General features: G+C 45.0%; 1 protein-coding gene across 1 annotated transcript in view; it reads right to left on the minus strand.

The window, feature by feature from the left end:
- The window catches only part of LOC8038817 (enoyl-CoA hydratase, mitochondrial-like), a 26,937-nt gene continuing 6,971 nt past the window's right edge, over positions 1 to 19,966 (minus strand). The window contains exons 3-8 of the mRNA XM_029977609.4: positions 15,586 to 15,713; positions 13,477 to 13,576; positions 8,493 to 8,597; positions 3,454 to 3,573; positions 1,806 to 1,873; positions 1 to 167 (exon numbers count right to left, since the gene is read on the minus strand). Coding sequence (XP_029833469.3) covers positions 102 to 167; positions 1,806 to 1,873; positions 3,454 to 3,573; positions 8,493 to 8,597; positions 13,477 to 13,576; positions 15,586 to 15,713 — 587 coding nt within the window. The 3' untranslated portion in view covers positions 1 to 101. The remainder of the gene's footprint in view (positions 168 to 1,805; positions 1,874 to 3,453; positions 3,574 to 8,492; positions 8,598 to 13,476; positions 13,577 to 15,585; positions 15,714 to 19,966) is intronic.

A 19,966-nucleotide genomic window follows, 5' to 3' on the forward strand; every position in this document is an offset into this window, starting at 1 on the left:
TAGTGAAAATGCCCATGTTTATTACTGATGTTTTTAGAAGTCATTACATCAAACTTGCGATTGGTCCATCCAAGTTTTCAAAGCCTAGACACCTAGTGACACTAGTTGTTGGTGAACTTGGGTGGCCGCTTCTCCACGAAGGCTGACATGCCCTCCTCTCTGTCTTCCTGAACATTGAAAAATAAACAAAATAAAGACAAAAAGAAAATATTAGGGCTTTACATCGTACAGTTTTTAACGCTAAGTAAGGGTGACACCCTGCAGAATCTCTCAGGTTGGAACACCAAATGTTCAAACCCTCTAGCTTGCAATGCCAGGGGTACAAAAAAACGTTCTTGCAGCTATGAGGCTGCTAGAAAGTTCTGCTTCCTATTTCTGAACTGTTAAAAAAAATTAGGGAAGGGGGAAGGTCACTGACCGAGAATCATAAATGTAGTATTGTGCAAAAATAAGATCTTCTAATAGTAGACTCATATGATGCACTATTCAATATTTCGCTTCGAGATAATTTGAGATATTCATACAGTTTAAGTGTTGGTTGCGGCAGGGTGCAGACTAGCACCATTGAGCATGCTTCCTACCGAGCACCGGTGCACTGCAGAAAAGCAACGCCCGCTAAGGCGAGCTCCACGCATCTCCGCAGGGCAACGGTGCGCCGTTAGAAATGCGCTCAACGGGGTTAACTAACTGCAATCAACACTGCAAAAAGCATGAATTACATGTTTAGGAGAAAAGCACACTTTCAAAGTGGGATGGTGCACGCACGTGCGCATGGTGTATCTAAAATGACATGGAAACTTTCTGACTGTTTATATCTACACAGCAGCACAATTTTTAAGATTACACTTTAGCTACTATGCAGGAGTATATGTTAGGCAGGGCTGTCCTGACAACCTGCATTCATCATCTATGATCGGCTTTTTTATTTTCTTAAAATTTGGGATTGCAGGACATTTGCACGTAGCAAAAATATTTACTGATCCCTCAATTAGGCATAGCTGGGCATCTCCATAGGTACAATTCCTGTCAAATCTGTTGTTTAATTGCCATCCCATGTAGGCAGTGGACTCCTCGAGGCCACAGTCCATGTACCATGGTTATATTAAAAATAGCTCAGCTTAGAAATGGGCAAGTAGAAGCTTGGGAACATCCTTCATGAGTTCAGCTGGGCTTTAGTTTAAGCATGTTGCAAGTAGGTAGTTAAAGGCTTGGAAAAAAAAAAAACACTTCTTGCAATCTAAAATATTCAACCAAAATAACTACTCGCTTCAAGCTGAAAATCCACTGTTCGCACATGCCTACATAAATTCTCCAAAAAATCATTTACGCTCTATCCTCTCTGGCTCTTTTTTACTTTTAGGGAACACTGGTTGAATAGTTAGCACATGACTGCAATAGATAGTAAAAAAAAATGTATGTTCTAATCTGAATGTAGCATTTACATTCCCACAAAACATGTTGAGAACCAACTGCTGCAATTTATGCAGGGAATGGAAAAAAACTCATGAGAAAAAGGCTCAAAATAGGTAAAGGGCCCTGGCTCCAAGCATGTAAATGTTATGCTCGGCTTTCCCTGTGTGCACCTCTTTTTTAAACTGAAAAGTTGTCGGTGCTTCTTCGCGTCAATGGAAGTAATTGACCTAAAGAGTGGCATACATACACAAAACTAAAGAAAGAAAATGAATAACCAACTGCAGTACAAAGTCATGCAAATCTTATTCAAGCCTTTGTGAAAGAACAAGCGGAACTTTTATATTTGACGAAATGTAGATGGCCAAAACGTCCGCAAGAACAAGTACACCCACCAGTGCAAACGACGCATGGAACAGCCTCTTCTCCACCCTGACTCCTTCCTGAAGGGTCGTCTCAAAAGCTGCACAGACAAGAGCACCCGTAAGAACAAAACAAACAGCAGATGACGGTGGTCTCCACACAATGCACACAAAATAATGAACTTTTTTTTTTTTTTCTTTTTTAGAAAATGCTTGTAAATTGTTTGCTTTTTCTTTATAAGTAGTGCAATACAGCTCAGAAGAGCCACCCTTATCCAGGTTCTTAGAAAAATCTTTGCCATAGGCATTTGAGTCTTCATGTGTATACGTAAGTAGCCTCAGAAGTTCCTTAGACACCCAAATTTTTTCAATCATCTTTACCCCTAAGTAGAGTGTTTTCCCAGGTTAAGTCTCGTTTTAGCATATCTCGGTCATGCACTGACGCACAAGTAAGGGCCAAAAACTCGCAAAAGTATGACAAATTGCTAGAAAATTGTGTTTCATATGTGAAACACTCTAGCATCAGAAACATCTACATCATCGTTATGCAGCACGTCTAGTCCGTTCAGCCAGACGCCTATGTTCACGGCACTCTTCATCAAATAATTTAGTGCGCGGCATGTGTACAGTTGAAATGATAAACCTGGTGATCTTTCAGAACCTTCTAGCGCACTTTTCTCTCACCTCGCCTTTGCTCCTACATTGCCTCCTCACTCCATCCGCACATTCCGCGCTTGCTCGGTGATTGCGTCGCACATCATGGGTAGGGACCAATTGCGCACTTATGCGGCGTACGTTACAAGCCTGACCTCTGACTCTGGAAGACATCCCGACCTATCAAGGCTTTGGCCCGCGGAAGCCTCTTCGTTTGCCGGCACAGTTAAGATCCTGCGCTGTTACAGACGCCGCTGGAGCACCACCAGCTTCAGCGGGTCAAACTTGCGTCCAGCGGCACAGTTGTTGGTTGCTTCTGGACGAAAAACAGCCATAGCTGGCACTCCAGCGTGGTCCCGACACTCAATCAAATGACGTGCGACCGTGAATCGTGCGAAAAGCCGTAAACAAAAGCAGCGGGGAGTGAGGCCGTTGCAGAGGCCATTCCGGAGTGGCTCTTACGTCGAGTGCCGCCACCCCTGGGAGTTGGGCGCACTGTGCGCCATTCACCGCCGTACGTTTGGGCTAATTTGCAAATCGTTATCAATAACACTCGTATACGCAAAGAAAAAAAAATTATAACTTGCAAAATAAATGCAGAGAATAGCACAACGCTACAGGTACAGCCGGCTGAACTCGCAACGAGCCGAGGTGTTATTGATATTGCGATTGTTTCGATTTTGTGAGTAGTGGAACGCTTTGCTTCGATTATAGGTCGACCCCCCAACTTCAGATTTTCAAAAATTGAAAAATGGGTCGACCTAAATTTGTGTAAACACGGTACAAACAAAACATGAAGATAGCTGAATCTGGTAGGAAAAACTTGAAAAAGAGCCAAGCCTCAAGATGGCATGAAACGTCTCACTAAGACGCAGCCGCTGCGGGTAAAAAGCTAAGCGTTCACAAATGACGAAACAGTTTGTCAGTATCGAGAAGCACTTTCAGCTCGAAATGCACTCAAATCATGCTGGAAAAAGGGAGGAACGCAAAAATAGATTAAGAGGAGTGGCACCGTAAACATGCTCACAATGGTTGATGCTCTCCTTGCACAGTGCGACAGACACCTGTGAGAAGCTTGCAATCTTCTCGCCAAGCTTGACCGCTTCGTCAACCAGTTGGTCAGGCGGAAACACCTTGCTCACGAGCCCTACGTAAGCGACAGACAACTAAACCCTTTGTCTGTTGAATACATGGCACGACAGTGTCAGCCCGAAAACCACACCGGCGCTTTGTCTCGTGTCGCAGAGTTTACCGCAAGACAAAGCATTATGCTGCAAAAGATTGTGCCACAGATGAGCACATTCAACGATATAGAGGGCGTTTTTTTAAAGGGACGCTGAACCGAAATCTAGATTCCACAAAACACGCGGCAAAAGCGTGCAATGGGATACTACAAACACCAAAACATCACTCGTACAACAATATCTCGAAAGGATGACCGTATTTTTCAAGAAAAGGAGGCACATTTGACAGAAATGTTCACGTCATGTTTCTCCGAGAAGGAGAGGGAACGGCCTCGCGTCTTCTCCGCCTCGCCGCCTTGAGGGAGCGAAGCGAAGAGAGGAGGAAACTAGGTATCTTCACGGTCACACGCCTCGTCGGCCTGGTTCAATCTCGACCTCCTTTTCCAAAAATACGGCCGTTCATTCGAGATATCGCCTTACGAGTATTGTTGTAGGGATTGTAGCGCCCCGCCTACACCTCCTGCATTGTTTCTTCCTGAAACCCAAATTTTGGTTCACTATCCCTTTAAGCTTACCAGAACTGTTAAAAAAAACAAGCGAAAGCTATACTTTCTGTTTGTGCACGTGAGTTACATGGCTGGGGGACTAGTATAGGAGGCTAATTGTAACGATGAGTTGGCTAATTAGATCAAATTTGTTAATTAACTTTTTAATTAGTGAAAATAGATAATGGTTACAATTATAATATTGCTGAGCGTCATTAAAAACAACTAAATAAGCAATTTTTAGAACGACTGAGCACGTGAGAAGTGCAGTATTGTGCTAAAGTTACCACTCCTGCAGCAGGAGCAAGGCTACAGCCTACCGGTGCGATAATGTACCCACGTGATTTTTTTGTCTCTCATCAGAGCCTCAGCCTTGTACCCGCTGCATGAGTGGTAACTTTAATGCACTACTACGCTTCTCACGCGCTCAGTCTTTCTAGAAATGACTGATTTAGGGGTTTTAAATGACGTTCAGCAAGTTTCTAATTGGAACCCTAGGTCTATTTTCACTAATTAAAAAGTTAATTAACAAATTTTACTTTATTAGCCGACGATCATTACGGTCATCCCTCTATATTATGTCCCCCTAGCCACATAACTCACCTGCACAAACCACATAAATGTAGCTTTCACGGTTTTTTATAAAAAAATCCGTTAAGCTTAAAAAAAAAACAAAAAAAAAACTGCATATGCTAGGGATTTTGGTGGCAGTCTTTTGTGCTTTCAACCATCTATGCACTCTTCTATGCATGCCTTTAAGCCTTGCATGAATACACGACAAACAAAAATGGCAATCAAATGTCTGGGCCTATATTTAAAAAAAACAAGAAAACAATGCCTCATAATTTTCGGAGCAGACTAAAGGGGTTAGGACACGGAAATTAAACGGGTACTATCGGGGAAAAATGAAGTGCGAACAGAGGAGTGCGCAAGGCGAGGGTGTGTGGCCTACCTCGATGTGTTTACGCCCTTTACTCGGTGCTCTCCAAGCTTTGGCATTGCGCCTCTTAGTGCGCTGAAAGCTATCACCACTATCTTTGCTCACTCAACGCATGCGGCGCGAGGAAGCCCGCGCTGCTAGTAGCAGTTAAAGCGCACTCTAGCTGCTACTAGTGGCCAAACACTATGCGATGATGACATGTAGTCGAACACTCTTCCATCCTACCCTAGGTGCCCCCATGCTTGCCCAAGCTCTCCCCGCTACGATCCACTTTAACCCTACTTTCGCCTTTGCCCCCTCAAAATCTGTCCAGCGCGCACGTGCACCCGACCGGCACAAAGCTACCCTCGGTCTCTCCGCCTCGACACGCCGGTTTCCTCTCCGATCGCGCGTGTTGGATGTCGAAGGGATGCTTGCGTAACTCCCCATACGAGAGTAGTTCCAGATGTCACGCAAAGTCTGCTGTGCAGTGGGACTACATAATGTATGGGAGAAGCAGCCCTTGGTTTCGTTGTTCCCATTCCGAAGAACGTCACGTGATGGAAAACATGGCAATGTAATCCCGCCCGGTCACCGGCAGGTCGAAGTCAAAACGACCAGCTTCCAACACCTCTTGATAACAATCACTCTCGTCGCTGCTGCGATCAGTGTCGAAGACTACGAAGAATACAGCGATGCCGTAGACAAAGTCGTCTTGAAACCGCACGCTCGAAACGCGGAAGGTAAACGAGGAAGCCGAAGCGAGAGGCGCCGAGAGAGCCGAGCTTGCGAGTGGGTGCGAGGGGACACCGCACTGCAAGGGACGGTGGGCGAGGTATGTCGTCGACCCGTCAAACAAGGCGGCCTTCTCGAATGGGATGGGTCGGAGGGTCCCACATGCAAGGCGATTTATCTACGAACCTATGGTAAAATATCGGGGGAGTGCCCATGCCACCTTCACCGAAAACTGGGTTAATCTATACATGGGTGATTGTCCGGTCAAATTGGGTGTGCCTGACGTATACTTTCGAGAATTCCTAAGTTTGGAAATTGCTAATAGTTGGCGCTTGAATAAAGTGGGTGCTTCCGCTGTGCTTTACGGTATTATGCCATCTAAGCATCAGATTTAGCAAAGATATAGGAACATGCAATGCATCCTAGCAGTGTAGGTATCTCATATTTTATTTCTGGCATGTCCTAACCCCTTTAACTTCCAGAGTACATGAGAAGAGACAAGTTTTTATGCAGAGAAAAGTGTAAGATATGCATGCAGCAAAGTTCACCCATAGGCTTGCCAATACCTCAGTTATACTGGGCACAGTCGTTGAAATCTATTCAGAGTGAAAATAAAACCTTCACGATTTTGAGACACTGTCAATTATAGAGCCTAACAATTATTTCCCAAGACAAGACAAATGCAGTAGCACTCTGAATGGGATGCTTGGCTAATAGAATTGGGCTAGTATAACTCAAAGTTTTGTTAACTGTTGTCATTACCTTCTGCCCGTGGCAATGGCCGCATTGTCTTCCAACACCCCATGTGTTCACTCATAATGTCGTTACTGTTTTATTCCCTCAAACGAGGGCCCTTAAGGGAATTTGATTAAATAAATAAATAATATTTTGTCACATTATGCGTTCACAGTAAGACTGCCAAAGGCTGCACAGAGCTACAGAAGATGACTGCGCTGGTCTGGGCATTGCACCGGCTGTTCTTAAAAGGAACACTAAAGACGCCAATTGGAAGGCCTTAAAAAAATTATGTTTTGCTCTCCACAGCTCTAATACCACCCAATTTTTCTTGTCAAGAATATCTCTTGACAAAACAGAAAACACAAAAACTGGTGGGCAGCAGGAACTGCAGAGCCCACATGTTAAGAATGGGAATTAAAGGGGCACTGACACCCCAAAGGTCGTATTTTTTTATTGTCTAAGACGATGCACGTTGTAGTCATAAACATGCAAAAAAAAAACGCATTAAAAAAAAAATTTTTCACACCTTTTTTTTTTTTTTTGCCATTTTCCTCTCCCGCTTTTTGCCTCCTCGCTTCTTTTGATTTGTGACGTCAAGAATCATGAAATTTAGAAGCTTTATGGCGACATTTCTATAACATTTAATAACGGCAATCGTAAAACATGTTTTTTAACGCAATTGCGAGCGCACTACGGCCCTTCCTTTTTAAATACCAAAAATCAGAGTCCGTTGTGATGTCGCCTTCTGGATTTTTATCCTTCCTCAGAAAACATGGCAGCGCTCGACGCATGCAGCAGAGTGTGATCGGTGAGTCGGAGAATCGGACAAAGTGGTCTCTTTTACGTGCCCGACGACCTCTCAGACTTCGAAAAACAAATCGTCAAACGGTCAAAACAACTGGGCTTGGTGTCTGTGTATCATAGTTTCGGTTGTGACACCGCCGGGGCACCGTCGTCTGCTCGAAACGATGGGCAGCACGGCACCCACGCAGGAAATTGGTTTCCTGGTACGGTGGTTCCCGCAACGCCAGCGCGCGACGCCCTTCTCCCGCTCTCACCTCCTTGCTTTGGAGCGGAGGCGCGAAAGAAACTGGACTCTCAGGAGCCCTCAAACGTTGACGTGACTCCACTGGCGCGGATCGCGTGGGAACTTCAAATTCGGCATTTGGAAATTGTTTTTTTTTTACTTCACAAATACTGAATTCCCAAGTTTCAAATTTTGAGGGTAATGTCCAGGCATTGTTTTCAATCCTTTCAAACAATAAAAAAAAAAATATGATTTTGATGTGTCAGTGCCCCTTCAGTAGAAAGAGAGAGGGGAAGGAGATGGTTCAGATAAACTCGGAGCATTAGGCTGTGGGAAACTGAAATGCCACACACAAACTTCTACTGCCATCCACTTTTTGCCCAGTGACACTGGTACAATCAGTCCGCTTTCTGTTGAGCAATAATTTCTTTCGATCAGAACACAAACAGAGATATCATAGACTCAAAAATCACTGTAAGTTTTCTAAGCCCAACTAACTACAACCTTTTCCCAAGTCATCAACAAAAATTTGCACCATCCGTACAAACACAACATTTAAAGATTAGTAGGGTGGTAAGCTGGGCAAGTTGGTAGCTAGCAGACATAACGAGAAAAACAGTGCACAAGGACAAAGACACAGGAAAAGAACACATCAGACACACAGAATTATGCCGTAGTTGCGCTGACCCGTAACTATAATTCAACAGCCGCGAGTCGGTGCCCGCTTGGACCAGTGTTCCCTTTCTGCATCCCCGTCGTTGCGTACCCTTTTCCATTATGTCTTAAAAATCATTCCTTTCCGATGGTGGTTCTCGAGGAGTTGCGAAAGTACAAATGTCCACATCAATGATATCTTCTCCGTCCTCCATCTTCAAAATTCACTTTTGGTGATCCATGATTGCTTATCTGTTGACTCACCGTATTTGTCAGCTTCGGCAGCGGTGATTTGGTTCCCGGTCAGCATCATTTCCATCGCCCTCGACTTCCCAATGGCCTTGGTCAGACGCTGAGTGCCGCCACCACCTGTCCGCCAAAAAGACACCGTGCCTCGCTTGTGATCCAAATATTGAGTCCAGTTCAAATCTTGCTTATAATAATGTTGCAAAGGGTATATTATGCAAGCCATTACTTCTGTGTTACAGTGGAAATTAGCTGACATATTTTTCGGGGGACTGCGGTGAGAAACTGGAAGATCTGAAAAACCGTAACAGCCAATAATGCTTTTTCGGGCCTATAGATGACACAGGAAGCAACTCTCCCACAGTATAGCACAGCAATGAAAAAAAAAGCCAGCCTCGAACCATTGTGACCCTTAAATTTCAGGGCGTGGTTGGAAGTTTTTTTAAAATTGTGTTTTTAATGCGCAAGCATTACCATATTTTTCGGACGGTAAGTTGCACCCTTGCATAAGTTGCACATCCGTATATTGAACCGTTTTCGTGGAAAAGTTGGAATATAAGTTGCACCCCTTTGCACGGTTCACGCGATGAGTGTTTTAGTTTACGTGCATTGGTGTTGCGAAATCGGAGTTTCGCACCATCAGCTAGATCACACGTATTGGTTGAGGAGCCCGTCACCGACCTGTTTTGAGAAACCATTCCTCGTGAAAAGACTGTGCAGTGAAATCACACTGTCTTTCCCTGGCTCTGGCCTGACATTGTTTCTTTGCTGCTGTCATCGACTTGAAGTTGCACCAGCACCTTTCACATCAATTCATAACATGCTTTAAAAATAGTTAATTTTAAGTTTTGCAGTTTGTTGCGCAAGTCAAGTAGTAAGGTCTTTTTATAGACGTCAAAGTGCAGTCTTGAGCAAGTGTTTTTCATGTCTGTATATTAGAAAAAGAAATTTAATATTTTATTTCTCTTTCCCTTCCTCCTTCCCTTTAACTCTACCGAAAAAGTAAAAACAGCCCCTGACAAAAATATTTGGCTATGCTGCTGGCAGAGAGGAAAAAGAAAGGAGCAAGGCGACATCGGGCAAACTAACCGGTCGTGCCCTCCATGTTGGGTGCTACTTTTTGGACATAAGCAAACGGGAAAGCAGACAAACTGGAAAGGAATACACGTATCACAATGGTAGTTCAATGGGACCAACAGTCGTGAGTGTAAGAGCTGGGAGAATGCATTAACCGAGAACATATCGATGAGGTTCTACCGCCATGTGGTAAGCGCTATGCTAGCACCTTTGAGAATAAACCAACTCGCAGATAATCTGCACTTTTGACCAACACGTAGATGCCATCTGGCGAGATTCGAGAGAACCGCCACAAAAGGGCTGCAGGCAGAGGTCGGCATTTTAGGTCGCCCTCACCCTCACAGCCACACTTACCTAAGCCCCTCACTCACCCTCACCCTCACAGCTACACTCACGTTCAGCCCCTCACTCACCCTTATCCTCACAGTCACACTCACCTTCAGCCCTCAGTGATGTGATTGGCCTAAGCCATTTTGGAGCACCTTTTGGAGCAGCCAAAACAGTGTTTTGGAGCAGCAAAAGTGGCCTTTGGCCCAGCCAAAACAGTGTTTTGGAGCAGCAAAAGCCACTTTTGGAGCAGCCAAAACAATGTTTCGGTGCAGAAAAACTGGCTTTTGGAGCAGATATTCTCAGAAAAATAAATATTTGTTTTAAGTGCTGGACAAACGAAGGGCAGTTTGTGTTGTGTTTTGACGTGTTGTGACGGAACTCGCTGCTTGTGTTTTTACTGCTGAGACATCCCACAAGTATACAGTGCTGTAAGCGTTGCAGAGAAATTCCGAAAAAACACTTGCCACCGTTTTACTGGCTCCCGACGTGCCAGATTTTTGTAAAAAGTAAGCAAAAGTAAAACAATGAATTGTAAGCATCCCGGATGGTGCCTCTTTCGTGCAATCATGTTCACATGCATGTGAGGGCAACTTCGGCAGGCTTGCGATTGCGCGTGCATCGTCGCGCGTCCGGAGGCAACGGCTGCTCAATCGCAACCGAAGCCATGCAACTCCGCTCCGTCGCCAACTGGTTCCCAAAATAGTATGCAAAATGTAACTGTCCAGCACAGTACAATAAACAGTCCAGTGCTTGCCAGACCGGCAGGCGAAGTACAGGCTAAACACACAGAAAAAAAAGAACCTGGGTGCATCGGTGTATGACATCGCGAGCCAGGGTCAAAACGTTCTTGGAACGCTTTGTGCAACGACTGAACTCGTAACAAACAAGCGCGCTGTGCGGGTTCAGCGTGCAGACATTGTCATCTTTGCTTTAGCTCACATCACCAACTTTCTGTCACGGCAGACTTCTTAACGTACCGGGGTCCCTCTTGAAAGAAAGCCCACCGAGAGAAACCTAAATAATCAATACTGAGCCAGGCAATGTTTGAGTTAAATAGGGATTTTTGTAGCAGCGTATCATTCTAAAAAGAACAGTAATGTCGATGCTTTTCAGTTTAGAAAGCGCCATATCTGCAGCGATGTGGAGACACACTCTTGGCACGACACTCCCGGCACACTAACGTCAGAGCGTCCGCACTCGCCCACGTCTATCCTTGAATTTTTTTAAAAAAAGACGCGAAACGAGATTCCCGAGACGACGAGAGCGCGAAACGCGAGACGACGGGAAAGGCCATGCAAGACCGGATAGACGATGTGTCGGGCGGCCGCTTGCGCTACCCAGCTCACGCATGCTCAATTACGGTTATCAGTTTAGTTTCAGTTTTGAGAGGCGACCAAAATGGTCCTTTGGCGCAAGCTTGGCGCAGATTACCCATATTTTGGCAAAATGTAGCAGGATGTAGCAGGGTTAGCCCCTTGGCGCAGTTTGGCGCAATTGGCGCAGCAATCACATCACTGAGCCCTTCACTCACCCTCACTGAACCTCACGGCCCTCACGCACTCACCGCCCCTCACACACTCATGGCCCTCACGCCATTCACCGCCTTCACGCCCCTCACTCACTCATGGCCCTCACGCACTCACCGCCCTCACGCACTCAGAACCCTCACGCCACTCACCACCCTCACGTACTCACACCCTTCACACACTTATGGCCCTCATGCCACTCACCGCCCTCACGCCCCTCACGCACTCATGGCCCTCACACCCCTCACACACTCACCACCCTCACAGCCCTCACGCACTCATGGCACTCACGCCACTCAGGCCTGCTTCAGATGGGGCAATTTCGACCAGAAACTTGACGTTGCAAAACCAGCAACACGCGCCGCCCATGTTCACACGCAGCAACCAGTTGCTGCAATTTGCCATCATCATCACGAAATTTTTTTTTTGCACTATTTAGACACACAATTACGTGCTATAAACATGTTTTTAAGCATTTAAATCTTGTTGAGAATACTAGTGCCTCTTTCTGAAACAGTTTATTTCCAAAAGCGATCAGCTTCAAACCCGAACCAAGTCTTCTGTTATCATCACCGGCACGAGGTATCACGTGAAAATATTGCGTCCCTGATTGGATGCACCCGCTTCTCAAGCGTCTTCGAATTGCTCCGAGTTGCTTGCTTGTTTCGAGCCGGACCGAATCTCAGCAATTCGTGTCGATCTGAGGAAAGCTAGGGAACAACCCGCCATCAACATCGAAATTGCTGACAAAGTTGCTCCGTCTGAAGGGGGCCTCACGCCTCACGGCCCTCACGCACTCACCACCCTCACAGCCCTCACGCCCCTCATGCCACTCACACACTCACCGCCCTCACGCACTCATGGCCCTCACACCCCTCACGCACTCAGTGCCCTCACACCCCTCACGCACTCATGGCCCTCACGCCCCTCACGCACTCATGTCCCTCACATCCCTCACGGCCCTCACAGTCCTCACAGCTCTCACGGCCCTCACTTACCCTCACAATCATGAATATTCCTGGTTCAGAAACTCATTCACCCTCACCTCACCTGTGACGATGAGGGTGAGTGAGGGTGAGTGAGGGCCCTCATGAGTGAGGTTTGCCGAGGTATGGCCGCAAGTGACACAAAGCGCATTTTGGTACAACGAAAGTGTTGTCTGCATTCTCTTCTCGTCCAACCCGGCTCTTCGGGGAACTACGCTTTGGTCCACAGGAGCGCTTCTTTTGACAAAGGCAGTACCTGGTCTACCACTGCCATCTTGTCAAAGCAACTGCCACAGCAGTCTGCAGTAAGTATAACCTCGTAACAAAAGGTCTGGTTACAGCAGCCATTCGGTTATAACTTACCAATTCGTAAAGTTTGGTGGTTTTCCTATCCATGCCATTGAGTCAAGTTTGCTCATTACAGATTCTGTTGCAACATTACACTTGTATACAATGAACTATATCAGAGAGTTTTTAAGTAGTTCACCATCCCATTATAGCACTCTTTGACAGCAGTCATTAGTTCGGACATTAAGCAGTTTTGGTTCGGTAGGAGTGGCATCCATTTTGCGAACTGCTGTCATCGCGCTCGGCGCCTTGAGAGCCTTGTACGACCCAAAGTGCACAGTGATGACGATCATCAGCACAGCTGGATTAAAAAGCCCTACCTTTCAAAGCTCAGAAGTTTCAATATACCAGTTCTTTTCTAATATCCATTCTCATTTCATCAGTCTCACAGAACGGATTCCAGTCGTGGTCCGTCCCAAAGTTTGTAGTAACAGCACCTGCATTCTGCATACTCCTTTTGCAACAGACCAAAATCTTCATCAATATCAAGGTTTGTTATAAAGAGTTTATACCGTAGTACTCTTAAATTTTGCGACTGGGTCAGAAATGGGCACCATCCGAAGGAAAAGGACATTACTAGCCGCACACTTACAAAAATAAGAATGCACAAGCTACAGTGTGCCGTCACGCAAACAATTCATATGACCCATCAAATCGTGGCACATAAAACAGTAATGACTCCGGGAAAAATTTTGAAAAGCCACCAAAATACAGAACGCGTGGCGGCATCCTCACCTGGAAGCGTGCCAAGGGCAATCTCCGGCTGGCCAAACTTGGCCTTCTCCCCGGCGTAGATTATGTCGCACATCATGGCCAACTCGCAGCCGCCGCCCAACTGCAAGAAAAAACGAGCAGCCGGCGCTCACCTCGAGTAACCACCATCTTAACCGGCGGAGAAAATCTGCTCCACATGTTAGATCCCTCCTCTCCGTTACTCGGTCCAGGAGTCATCTCCGATCAATTGGCGTCTTTACCGCTTCCTAGTCTGCGTACGACTGTGAATTGTTGCGATTCGTAAAAGAATTCGGCTGGCAAACGTTACGATGAGGACATCGAAGATGTTTCTTCGCGGAGCAGGCACCATCCATAGATGCGATTCCGAAATGGTGGATAGAGGAATTTCGCATTTATTTGCGGAGTGGTGGCGGCGTGGTCCATCCACGGTGGTGGCAAGCGATGCAATTCATTGTCTGAGCCGCTCCTCCCCACTAAGGCACAATCTATTTAAGTCCTCTCCCATTGAACAGTGCCTGCCAGCAGCCATATGCAGTGTTGCTGTTAAAAAGAAAGGGAAGGTACTGGCTGGCAGGGGGAAAAACTGGGAAAGTCGAGTGGATGGAGGAATTGCACCACTTTCCATCAAGAGGGGACTTTAATCACTGACAAGGCAAGAACGGAAGGGCATGTCTTTCGAACACCCGGCCTCTAGTATGTGCGCCATACCTTTTGGCCTGATTTGGCTAGATACGGTGATGCATTGCCGAGAATAGAAGGCTCACGCTTGTGGTGCTCTTAGTTTAAGCTGTGCCTAGGGCAAGGTTTTGTATAGAAATTAACAGATACGTCACACCATTGTCTCTGTGACGCCGTGAGTGCTCCCCCTCAGCGCCACCCGGATACAAAGCCTTTGGTTAGATTTTTCTGGGTCACCAAAAGAAGGGAAGCGTGCTTTCCCACCCTTTACACCTCTCCTTATTCTGCACGCTCCTCCTACACCCCCTGTTTTTGCTCATCTCTTTCTTCCCCTTTCCACCACTTTCCGCTTTGTGTGCTTTTGCACACCACCTGCTTCTGCTCCTCCCATTCCTGCATGCTGGGTTCGTAACTCAGTCACCAGCATGCTCGGTTTCACGCCGGTGACCGGGGTTCAATCCCTGGCACTGAATGCCGTTTTAGAGCACAGCTCTTAGGCGCCCGTTTCCGGCATGAGCGGCGTCAGCGTCACTGTCGGCGTAACTGCGCGGTGCATTATGGGATGTTTCCCATGATGATGTCACACATGACGTCATGTGTGACATCACGAAGGTCACCAGTGACATCACTCATGACGTCACTGTGCGTTGCATTATGGGTAAATTTCCCCGCTACATTTAGCAAAAAAATTTCCCCGCTAAATTTAGCAGGAGATTTAGCAAACATTTTCCACCAAATGGGAGGCGAGCATGAAAGGAGGAGGGGAGGGTAGGGATGAGGAGGAGGGGCATACGCTACTCTCCGTACCTCCCTTCCTCCTCCTCAAGAGCTGCGCTCTTACACGGCGTTACAGGGGATTGTAAATGTCTTATTTTTTTTCAAGGTTGTTTAGTGGTTACGGATTAACCGACCTACACATTTCGTGCTTACGTGGCTCCTGAAGTAGGTTGGCCCTATAAAGCTGCGGCCTTAAAAATGTAATGACATCCAAGCTTCCAATCCTGATCCTCATTACCATCACAGACTGAAAGGGCAATGACACTGATGTTGTTTAAAAGGCTGCAGTGGAGAAGGTATGCTGCAGCAAGGCACACAAGGTGGTCTGATTTGGTCTGTGCATTTTGTGATCGTACATCAGGCTTCTACTGCTTCAAAACAAACAATAGAGCACAAACTGCACCTACTATGTTCTCTTGCGTGACTGATAATGCAGTTGAACTAGCTGTTTATCAAAGCAAAATGCATCACATGCATTGTGCTTCACATTGCTTGTCAACCTGGTGTAACCCTGAAGCGAATTCTTCAAACTCAGCATCGCCACTCATTTTTGAAACAGGCCCTCTCAATCTTTCACATCTAGACCTGTTTCCCAAACTTTACTTTGACCGACTTTTAGACTCGCATAAACTGAGAGGCTACAGCCTGGCTTACCGCGTAGCCATTGACAGCTGCGATGGTGGGCTTGGTAGACTGTGACACTCTGTCCCAATCGCCGAGGAAGTTGCCGGTAAAGCACTGGGCGAACTTCATCGGCTGCATCTCCTTGATGTCTGCACCAGCTGCATCATGAAGCCAGAATAAACATCCCAATTTTCAAACGCCTGTCCAAAATCCTGCACTGCTCGGTGTTTCGCTTTGAACTAGAAGGCCTTATTTGAATGTTTTGACATGCTCAACATGACGTTCTTGGTTTATGAGTCATCAGAATGTCGTAAAACATGCCACAGAATCTGTTAGATTGTAAATAGGTTTCAGGATGCAAACTCATTGTCCCTGAAAAATTTAAACCGAGTTTATGTAGGTCCTTTTACAGGGGGCTATACACATTCATTATTAAAATGTGTTCAAGAGTATATGGAACTTGGTTGCAAAGAAACTTGACTTAATAAAACCTAATAAAACACTCTAATATAATTCCAGCAAACACCTCCAAGGCTTTAAAAATCTCCTTCTCCTAAAAAAACTAAAAAAACTTTGAAACTTTCCTTGCTACTCTTGAAACATATCTAGCTAGCGTTGGTACGCTTTTTCCTATAGTTGCAGAGTTCCACACTACTGTTGCAAACATCCCTCACTACTCTTGAAGCCTTCACTAGCATTACTTCAATATATACTACACATGATGCTACATTTCTCCCTATCGCAGCATTTGCCTCACAGTTGTTTAAACATTTATTACAACTGTTGCAACAGTGATGCAAAATCAGCAGACTGTGGAACCAGAGACTCACACCTAAAAATATAATGTTTTGGTCACGGTTACCATTTCTTGTTGACATCGGTTTCGTTTCGGTTTTTTTACGGTTTTAAGTTGTACAATTTCGGTTACCAACTATATGTTCCTAAACACCATTTTATTTTCTGGTTTCTCTCATAATATGTTTTATTGAAATGCTAGACATGCATTTTATAATAAATGGTTTAAAGTAGTCCCAGATATCCAACAACAAGACATTCACAAGAACAAGGAACTCAAAAATGTCTCAGTACTTCTAATTGGTCAAAAGTTGCACACGTTTCTAGCTCCAACGCTTGCTCACCACATCTATTTGCACTAAATATTGTCTGATACCAAAGCATGCATGTTACCCCCGCTACCTGGGGATCATTGCATTCTACATAATAAAAATAAACATTGCTACTTTGTTGTTCGGCAGTGTTGGTAAACAACTTTCAGAAAGTTCCCACTGGGTGCTTGAAGAACCATTCACTCCTTCCATTCACTATACTATAGTCCGTTGCAACCTAAGAACGAAGGGCGAGGATAAGACAGGCCGGGGAGGAGGACGCAGACGGAACGCTGGAGAAGAGAGAGGGAAACCTCCTCCTCTCTTTAGCGTTCCGTCTGCTTCCTCCTCCCCGGCCCGTCTTACCCTCGCCCTTCGTTCTTAGGTTGCAACGGACTATAGTTTGTTCCATGCAACCTAAAGGCTTATTCGCACGATGCATCTTTTCAACGCGCAATGGTTTAGCGAAACCGAGATTCCACGAAATCGGCCTGTTCACACATGAAGTCTGAAGCGCAAAACCTGCGACGTATTGAGTAACGAGAATTTCGCCAAACGCTGCCTCTGCACCGAGAATATCAAGCGCTTCGCATTGAATGGATATGAGGTATGCACTGTGTGAAAAGACAGTCTACTTTAGTAATACTACTCCATAAACTCAGCTCACTGGGTTTGCTAGGCCTGCCAAACCCGGGAAAGATTGTGAACGACGAAGAACAAGCGGATCATCTCAAAGTATTTTGGACATTTTTGCACTGCTAAAAGATAAGTTATCCTACCATGTTTATATGTGGTGCTTGCACTCGTCGTGACTGTTGATAAATCTGCGCAGCACCGTCAATTCATGCGCTAACCCATATCGCCCGTGTGCAACCCGTACACACCACTTCTCCGCTTGTCGCTCGCAGCCATGTTTGTCTTTTCATTTCAACATTGGCATGGATACAGAATCGGCTAAAAATCAGACTCCTTCAAAATTGTCGCTCCGTCTTAAAGATCAGACATCATAGCAATTTTGGGCAGCCACTAGCAGCATCCATGTTTCTCCTTCAGGTGACTGACAAGCCTCGATGAGGTTTCAGCAAAATATCACTCCAGAAGCGAGGAGTGCACACAACCTTTTTCGGAGGTGCGCCACGTTTTTGGTTGTTTGGCGACACAACATTTACCAGCAAGATACATTGTGTGAATAGACTTTAAGATATGCCGAAGAGACTTCACCCACACTGAAGGAAGGAGCAAAATTATTGTCCTCCTCTAGTAAAATACTGCTAAGTAGAATAAAGCAATAAAATTGAGAGCTGAGCTAGTTACAACACAGAAAGCTGTAAAAATGTGTCCTGTGTTGTTTATTCCTTTCCCCAGTCCTCGTTATTGTGAGCTGCTACATCTAAGTCGTTTGCTACTTTCAAGCAAATGCATGTGTTTATAGAAGCGCAAGTTTCTTGTAGTCCGATTCCGTGATGCTAGAAAAATTGTGCATTTATATATAAGAAAAATATATAAAAAAGGTGCGGTTGTAAAAAATGAAAATAAAGTGTGGACACGAAAGGATAAGATAAATATACTTATATACACAGGGTGTTTCACATAAGAGTGACAAAATTCCTACAGTTAGTGTATTCCAGGTAAAAAAATCATTTTCTCGGGACTATATTACACATAGTGACGGACGTCACAAAATGTGTGATACTTACCTATTGGTTTGCTAATTAATTAAAAATGACTAATTAACTTTTTAATTAGTGAAAATAGACATATGGTTTTAATTAGAAACCTGCCGAACGTCATCGAAAACCACTAAAGTCAGTCATTTTCAAAAAGACTGAGCTCGTGAGAAACGTAGTAGTGCACTAAAGTCACCACTCGTGGAGCAGGTACAAGGCTAATAGTTGCAGTAAGATGCCCGTGCGTTTTTCCGTCTCTTATCTAGCCCCAGCCTTGTACCTGCTCCACGAGTGGTAACTTTAGCACACTACTATGCTTCTCACGCGCTCAAAGTCTTCATGAAACTGACTGATTTAGTGGTTTTCGATGACGCTCAGCAGGTTTCTAATTGGTACCATATGTCTATTCTCACTAACTAAAAAGTTAATTACTAGTCATTTTTAATTAATTAGCAAACTAATTAGTAAGTATCACGCATTTTCTGATGTCCGCCACCACGAGCAATGTGGCCCCGAGAAAATTATCCTTTTACCACGAATACACTAATTTGAGTAATTTTTGTTACTCTTACGTGAAACACCCTGACAGTGACTTTATATGAAACGTCAATCGACATCTTTTTTTTTTTCTGTGTTTTTCCAAAATTGTTACTTGTGACACGCTTCAGATGAAAAGAATACCAGGTGTTGTTTTCTGCCAGCTCTGCCTTACGGTCAATTTACCTCGTTTTTTCATACTGGCTACTGCAGGTCAGGAACAATGGTGGTTTTGACAGAATTGAGTTGGATGGACATCTCAGAATTCTAACTTATTATTTAATACCCTGAAGGCAACTGATACTGAATACATGTAGTAATTGTAGGAGTGGCAGATTTTGAAATAGAGACTTTTTAATATAAGCTCGGCCACTGATTCCAACTAGGTAAGTATTCTTAATCCTAAATTTAGGTTGAATAAAAATGCATTACCAGAAGCACCACTCGCTGACGGTAACTCTGCAAATGGCCCCAACATTTAAAGGCTCTTGCTCAAGGTCATTCTTGAGAAAAACTAAAATTTTTATTTTCCAGTTAGTATTGGTTATTGATAAAAAAATTTAGTTCTGGTTAGGGGTTTTATACATTTCAAATAACTGTTTTGTTCCAGTTACGGTTACCGAAAAGTTTTCGTTCCTAAACGGTTTCGTTCCCTTCACCCCATCAATGATCCCACTAGGCAGATATGACTGCTAAGATCAGACACCTTAACGTGCGCGCTGGTCACAGCGGTATATTTTTGCAACATGCTAGCGCACCACTTGTCATGCCATACCATCATGCAACTAAACATATCAATTATACACAACCAATTACGTTGTAGCGGCACTTAAAATCACTTTTGCCGGATGTTCGAAGTTTCGCCTGAAGTCGTTGGAAATGTTCTTCCGTCCTCCGGAAATGTTCAAACAGTTCGCGACGGAGCGAAACTTCTTTGCCAGAGTTTCCTAACGCCGCGTATCCAAAGCTCAGAAAGTGGCATTTCTGAGCCGTAAGAATGGCCAATGGACACTTTCTGAAATTCAGTCTGGCCACATTGATAAGTATTGTTATCTAAGCTTACATCAACGTTACTAGATTACCTCAGTTGTGGAACTCCCG

Source organism: Ixodes scapularis, unplaced genomic scaffold, assembly GCF_016920785.2.
Source record: "Ixodes scapularis isolate PalLabHiFi unplaced genomic scaffold, ASM1692078v2 PGA_scaffold6__148_contigs__length_123643588, whole genome shotgun sequence".
In the NCBI taxonomy this organism is placed as follows: domain Eukaryota; kingdom Metazoa; phylum Arthropoda; class Arachnida; order Ixodida; family Ixodidae; genus Ixodes; species Ixodes scapularis.